Source organism: Carlito syrichta, unplaced genomic scaffold (assembly GCF_000164805.1).
Source record: "Carlito syrichta isolate Samal-C Ts95f unplaced genomic scaffold, Tarsius_syrichta-2.0.1 Scaffold64588, whole genome shotgun sequence".
Lineage (NCBI taxonomy): Eukaryota > Metazoa > Chordata > Mammalia > Primates > Tarsiidae > Carlito > Carlito syrichta.
Genome location: NW_007008684.1, coordinates 272747 through 280402, shown reverse-complemented (window position 1 = coordinate 280402; position 7656 = coordinate 272747). Strand labels below are relative to the sequence as shown.

At 39.6% G+C, this 7656-nt stretch overlaps 1 protein-coding gene across 2 annotated transcripts in view; it reads right to left on the bottom strand.

Moving 5' to 3' along the window:
• Positions 1-504: 504 nt before the first annotated feature.
• Positions 505-7656, bottom strand: part of MFAP3 (microfibril associated protein 3) — a 15695-nt gene continuing 8543 nt past the window's right edge. Inside the window, exons 1-2 of one of the 2 annotated variants that reach the window (XM_008051288.2) lie at positions 4670-5133; positions 505-1426 (exon numbers count right to left, since the gene is read on the bottom strand). In XM_008051288.2, the coding sequence (XP_008049479.2) occupies positions 681-1426; positions 4670-4964 (1041 nt within the window). In that variant the 5' untranslated portion in view covers positions 4965-5133 and the 3' untranslated portion in view covers positions 505-680. Of the gene's footprint in view, positions 1427-4669; positions 5134-7656 lie in introns of those variants that run through there. The other variant, XM_021708845.1, reaches the window with a different exon arrangement.

Here is a 7656-nt window from a genome sequence, read left to right as displayed (position 1 = left end):
AAAACTAAGACCTCCAGGTAAGTGTTAGATATAACCAATGGAAGAACTATGGCCAGAAGAGAAATCATGGGATTCTTAGTTCAGTACTTTTCCCATCATGTTTATCTCTCATGTTTCTTTAACTCTTTTTTTTTGAGTTGGAGTCTCACTCTGTCGCCCAGACTGGAGTGCAGTGGCCACTCCCGGCCACCGCAGCCTCAACCTGCTGGGCTCTGGTGATCCTTCTGCCTCAGCCTTCAAGTAGCTGGAACTACAGGTGCACGCTACCACACCCGGCTGATTTTTTGATTTATTGTAGAGATGAGGTCTCGTCAAGTTGTGCAGGTGGGTCTTGAACCCGCAGGCTCAGGCAATCCACACACCTTGGCCTCCCAAAGCGCGGGATTACAGGCTGAGCCACCGAGCCCGACCTTCTTTAACTCTTAAGATGCATCATTTAATCAAGCCCAGGAAATCGACTGAGAAATACCAGATAAGAAAAATGTTGCATTTTTACACAGATTTTGGCAATTTGCGTTCTGATGTGCTTAATACTAACTGAGGGAAATCCTCAGTCATCTTTTGGTAAAAATGTTTCCTCTAAGCAACAGTTTCCTTTTGTGAGACCTATTTTTGTAGGTACTGGGAAAGCTTACAGCTGAGTATTTCCATATGCCCCATCTTTGTAGTTAGAGTTGGATTTAGCAGATCCTGTATGCATCAGGTGGGTTGAAATGACAGCTATCTTGAGACTCTGTATCAATGCTTTTGGTCTCTGACTGAAGGTGGACAGAAACTTGAACCGCAATCTCCTGGCCTTGTTCATTCAGAGAGCCATCATCCGAATCTCCTTCTGGTGAATTACTCCGCCCTATCTCTGGGTTAATGACATAGATGCCATCTTGTGCATTCAAGGCAGGTCTCTCTTTAATTCTTTCTCCCATGTCATCAGGGTCATCCACACGAACAGCCTCAAACATTTCCTCCACAAAGGCACGGCAGTTTAGAATAAGGGGCGGGAGAGGAATGCTTCTTGCCAGTTCTTCAATGTAACGGGCAAACTCCATGGTCTTGAACTGTGTGACTTTGGCGAGCTCCAGGGTTTTGGCTGAGGTGATGATGGGGATGCGTTTTGCAATCTCGAAGGCCTTCTGGAGTTTCTCGGCCCCTTCGGTTCTGAAGAATTCGTTGATGGCCTTCTCTGTCTTGCGGAGATGGCTGCTCATCATGCACAGCCGTGTGACATTAAGGATGAGGGTGATTGTGAAGGCAATCAGGCAGACAACCATGTAGTAGACACTCATGTCTCCCGAGGTGAAGATAACACGCAGGGTGACAGAGTAGGAGCCATGGATTGGAGAGGTGACGAAACATGTATAGAGCCCACGATCATCAAAGGCTACGTTGGTGATGTTGAGGAAGTTATCAGAAACCAACCATTTTCCACCTGATAACCCAACAGAAGTGAAACAAAATTACAGCATACAGAATATGACTCTTAAATACGCCAGCTGCCTTATCAATATTCTGCTCCTTCGTGAAAGTACTTTAACTCATCTGCTAGGTTCTACTGTTTGTTTAAATCATGTAAAAAAGGGCAGATTGTTATGTCCAGAGTCAGAATTTAATTAGCCTGGAACTCAAAGAGGAAATCAAGATGTTCCTTCCTGACACTAATAATTACCATGGCTTCCTCTGCGCTGCTAGCATAAAATGCCTTTCAGTGAGACAAATATGTCTACATAATGCTAAATGACTCATCATAAAAATGTTTATATATGAGTGTGTGCATCTACACCACAACCTCTACCAATACACTTTAATATACTAGAAGACTATGTCTCAGAAACAAAACAGTGATTTAAAATAATGGTATCTGAAATGGTTATAAGTAATTTTTATTTTCTTTTAACTATGTTTGCTCACTTTCCAGAGTAAACTTACATAACAAGGAACAAAAGCTATTTTTTAATTTTTAGTTTTTATTTATTTTTTATTTTGGAGTATAAAAATGTATTATACGTAAAGAATATTACCACTAATGAATGCAGACAAGCTAGGACACCCTGGTACTGAGCAGAGGACGGCTAGCTCTTCGGGAAATGACAGGTACGGGTGGCTGGAGCCTCATGACATGCTGATTGGTCCATCAGACAGCAGGGCACATACAGGGAATCGGGGCATCAAGTGGCTGCTCTGTGTGCCCACACTGCTGTCCCCGTCTGGTTTGGAGCTTCCAAGGATGGCACACCCAGAAACAAGCAAGTAAAGCAAAGGGGCATCCTAAGGTGGCCCAGGTCAAAAGCTATTTTTTTAAACCTAACAATTCAATGCATTTGTTCAATACTAACTGGCTAATCTGGTATGTCTTGCACATATTAATTGTTTTGTTAAGAAAGACTTGTTAATGATGGTATCTTGCCTTTCTGGCAAGAGTGACTGAAGCACAAACCAAAAGATACATCTCACAAGTCAGGGTAAATGAACAGCTCGGCAAAGAGAATCAAGTGCCCTTGCAGCGTCCATGCTTCCTTCTGGTTCAAGCCTAAAACATACTGCCTCTCATCCACACACGAAGACACCTTCACTCAGGGAACATGTACACAGAAGTATACAAGTGTATGAAAAGCAAAGCATACTGACCACCCACCTTGATCCAGCATTGTTCAATCACTTGGCTCTGCCTGCATGATTCCTGCCTGTGTGGCAAATTGCCAGAGCACACTGTGCTTTACCTATGAAAGCCAACCAAAGGCTAACCCGTGGTGTGCGTTCCAATGACTAGGGGTGGCATCCCGGGAGGTTGGGTGGCTGCTTTTTAAGCATTCCCTGAGTGCCTAATCTTCAAAATCTCCTTCATCCCCGAGTCTGTGGCTCTGGGCTGCTTTAGTGGCACATGAATCAGTAAGCACTCTGGATTGTGGTCACTTTTATCATCGTCAAAACTTAGCTAAATTCCATAGCTGTATTTAAGAGTCTTCACTAATGCAAAAAGAAGAGGAAAATATGTACTTATGAATACAGCCATTATTCCATAAGCTTCTATGAACCTGGAGCTATGAAAAAGACACCCTTTGAATCTAAGGTATGATGAACTATAGACTCCATTCATCAACTACCACACTACGACCACAATCTAAGCTCTCTAGCTCACTTGCTGATAATAGTTCCAAGATTTATGGGCCTTATACTAGACTGACGTGCTCTTTAAACTCCTCTCACTTGAGATTCATAAAATTTAATACAATTTTCCGGAGCTGCTGCTGAAAGCATCAATGATAGATGTGAGTGGTTTTCAAAGTACTGGCACAACAGGAAAATAAAACTGCCATTCCACTTGGCTGGTCCTGTCCTAACCTAAGGCTTTGTTTATGCAGTCAGTCTCTGATGATCACACTGAATGAATAATTCAAATCACAGATGAGTTTAGTCAGGATATCCTAGGGCCCCAAGGAGATAGGAGTCTGGTTCAGTGGGACCAAACATGGAACCCCAACTGATGTTCCAAATACACATTCTAGGTACCACTCTGGAGATTCTGATTCAGTAGGTCTGTATTTTTAACAAGCTGATTAAAAATACTCTGTTCTTTCTAACAATTCAAACTATTCAACCCTTTGGTAACCAGTTCAGTCTGTAGAAGGTTAAAATATTTATTGTATACTTCTGAAGGAAATCTCACTTTTTCTAGAATCCACCCTAATATGAATAACCAAAAATATTTTTTATATTTCAAGAGGTTACACAATCTTTCTGCTGAAAAAGATAAGGTGACCTTTTCTGAAAGTGCAGCTTGTGGAAATCTCACAATTCGAAGTTCATCTCTTTAGTTTTCTATGGTGATGTCTTTTGAAATCACAACTCAAGCACTCATCAAAAAGATCTCTATAACAGACTATAACAGGACATTGGTTAAGAAAATAGCAGTGATGGCTAGGTGCAGGGGATCACGCCTATAATCCCAGCATTTTGGGAGCCCACGGGTTCGAGACCAGCCTGGGCAACTTGATGAGACCTCATCTCTACAATAAATCAAAAAAAAAAAAAAAAGAAAAGAAAATAACAGTGTGGATTAAGATGTGTTCACAGATCCACAAATAGCAAAACTAAATAGTAACCTGTTAAAGAGTAGACCTTGGCCACATATCATTACGTTTGTGTGATTTTTAAGAAAGACAAAGAAATGCAAGAAAAACGTTCCTTTTTTCAAGTAAATTAAGGTTCAGAATAGAAAAAAATGAGCTGGAAGGACTTAAGAGTTCCACAGTACCCTTCTAACTTTCGGAGACCCAACAATGGAGTTTTATGCACAGATTTATACTCATTTCAAAAAATGTCCTGGATTTCCTCTAACATTTATAGTAACTCATTTTAGAACAAAGCATTTTTTAGTTATGACAGTTTTTCTTAGGTCTAGCCAAAACCCTTCCCAATTCATCAGGAGGAGAGAAGATAGCTCCCTGTCATCATGTAAATACCTGTTAAATTTGTAACTATTCTTTTTTTCTTTCTCAGGTTAAATCATAATTACTTTGCTTTTTTTGGTAGTTATAACACTTCAGGCCTTTCAAACGTTTTAAACTATTCACCCTAGCAGCTCATCTTTGAGATTTCCTGCTGAATGTGTTAAAAACTAAGAAGACAGAACAGGAAATGAATAACTTTGATTAATTACACACTAACAAGTTACCTTCGTTTCTGCCATCCAGTTGCTGTCTTTTTGAGTTGTACCAATGAACATCTTCATAGTCAGTGGCTGTGAGAAGACATTCGATTGAAACACTAGTTCCCTCTTTGGCTATGATGACATCATCACCTGAGTGGGAACTTGCTGAAAGTTCAAAGCTTGAGGGAAATGATTCATTGTGAGAACTATGATTTGCTTCCAGTGGAGCCATTTGGTGGAAGTCCACATCTTCCAAAACAAAAGCAGCTGGCACAATAACACAAACCACTAAAGTAAACAACCAACAATGTGGCTTCATGGGAAAATGGAAGAAAGTCTTGTTTAGATCTGGAGAACGCAAAAGCTTCTATACTATAACAAGAGCACAGTGGGTAATTTATTGCTTGGTAGAGAAGTTTTCCAAAGAGTAGTAGATCCAGGTATATTTTGTAGTCTTCAAGATTAAAAGATGTAAGTGGAGACCAACCTAAAAGAAAGCCAGATATAAAGTTTAATCAACCAAGACTCATAACGGGGTGGACCTCTAGATGTTCAAAAAATGAAAAGATGTGATATTGATTAGAATAATCAGTGCTGACATCAGGTAGTAATGAAAGAGAATGCCACCTAAAAACCTCACATTGACACAGCAGAAAAAACACTAAATTGGGGAGTGGCAGACCTAGATTCAATCCCGCCTTTGCTGCTAACTAGCTGTACAACCCTAGCAAGAAGCATTCTCTCTCTGGGCTTCTGTTTTCTTATCTGTCTAGTGAGGAACTGGATAAGATAATCTCTAAGGATTCTTCCAGCTCTGAAATGCTATGATTCTATTTCACTCTGACAAATTCTATGCAACAGGGAGCCAATAAAGGCTAAAATATTTAGCTTAATGATCTTTTATTTCAACCTGCACCGTTACCATCTGTTGTTATATCAATAATGGAAATCAACTAGCACATCATAATCATAACCATGAAGCTCAAAATCTGAGTAATTCAAGTACATAGATATATTAGATATAAATAATACAGGGACACCTGAGGTAGCTTTTAAATATTAGAAAAAAATTGCATTTACTGCATATACATAAATAGGGTTTATTGACTTCTGAGGCTATAGAATCTCCCCCTGGGGCAAGAATGCTAGACAAAAGAATTTTCTTTAATAGCTTCTTCAATACCAAGAGACAAAATATAGCATATTTAACAGTTTGTAAGAATATCAAATTTCTAGCTTAGTTTGTAAGATTATGTAAGGAAGGAACTGACGTCTTAAGTGTCTAGTTGGTAGAAATGCAAATATAAAACTCCAGGGAAAGACTGCTGGGAAAGTTTAAAAGAAGAGCCATGAATAAAAAGGAAAATGACATCCCAGTCTAAGAGCCTGTGTGTTTATGATCATCTTCTTGGCAATTTGATTCCCCCTTTAAACCCTTGATTCTCAAAGAGAAATTTCAACTTCCATAAAATATGGTATGAAACGCCTAGCTTTATTTCTTGCAGAGCCCCAAGATAATTAGTTTTGGGAATGACATTTACTTTCCTTTATACTTACATGCAGCTTGCTTGATCACAGAACATAAAAAGCAATGCATCATTGTATTTTGTCATTAAACTCCTCAAAGTCTGAATTACAGTAAGGTGCAAATGTCATTTATTTTCATTAGCCCTCGAAAGGATGGTTTAATAGGGACAATAAATAATTTTCCAAATCTTTAAAATTTAAGGATGGACTATTTAGAGTAAAACAAAAAACTTCAAGCTTTGGCTATTCAAGATAGACTGAACACATGTTTACCTCTTCCTAAAACCCCAATAAAATGACACTAAGGGAGACAAAGACTTGGGCACTGGAGGGGGTTTGAGAAATAATCTAATTGATTCACCTCACAGGGACTTGCTTCTTGCAATTATGTTAGAAGTTAGTAGGAGAATCCAGATTAGAACCTGGTCTCTCTTATTTGGGGGGGGTGATGGGTGGGAACAATGGAAATAACACTTACTGAATGGCTGCCATAAGCCAGGCATTGTGCTGGGGGCTTGACATGCAGGCTCTCAAGTTATTTTTCACTACAAGTTGTGCAACGCTCTGTGAACGCAATTTTGTCCTTTATCCTAGATGAGTGGCTCTCAATGGTGATAGGCTAGTAGTGTGCTGAAAACGCTCCTGGCTTTCCCCAGGGCTTTCCTTGTGGCTTCATCCAAGTCAGCCCATCTTCATTCCTTCTACTGTTACCATTTTTTTTCTATATTTGTGCATCAAATTATTATCATTTATGCTTTTATTTTATTTTTAAATTTAGAGACGAGGTGTCACTATGTTGCCTAAGCTGGTCTTGAATTCCTGGGCTCAAGCGATTCTCTCACCTTGGCCTTCCAGAGTATGGGAATTACAAGGCGTGAGCCACCGTGCCCAGCTGCTTTTCTTTTTATGCGTATATTTTAAAAGGAAACTCGGTATCACTTCTGTGGATGAAAGTAATTGTACACATAAACACAATGAAAAAAGCAGTGTTATCAGCTTCCAGAGATACTTGTGGCCCTCAGCCAGAGGCCTGCTTTCTTTGTAAAGAAAACAAAAACAAAACAAAAAGCCCCCCACAACCTCATTTCTTATCCTGTCATCTCCTTCCTTCCCACCCTTCCCACAATTAGGTTTCAGATTAGGGATATACATTTTCACATATTCAACAGTGTCTATTCAGCCTACAGACTGGGAAAAAGTATTTGCCAACTCCAGGTCTGACAAAGCCTTAACATCTTGGATCTACAAGGAACTCAAATGTGCTGAAAAGAAAAAAACAAAAAACCCCATTATAAAATGGGCAAAAGATATGAACAGATACTTCTCAAAGGAAGACATCCGAGCAGTCAACAGACACATGAAAAAATGTTTAACTAATCATCAGGGAGATGCAAATCAAAACCACGCTGAGATACCACCTAACTCCAGCCAGAATGGCAATTATCAATAACTCAAAAAATAACAGTTACTGGAGAGGGTGAGGG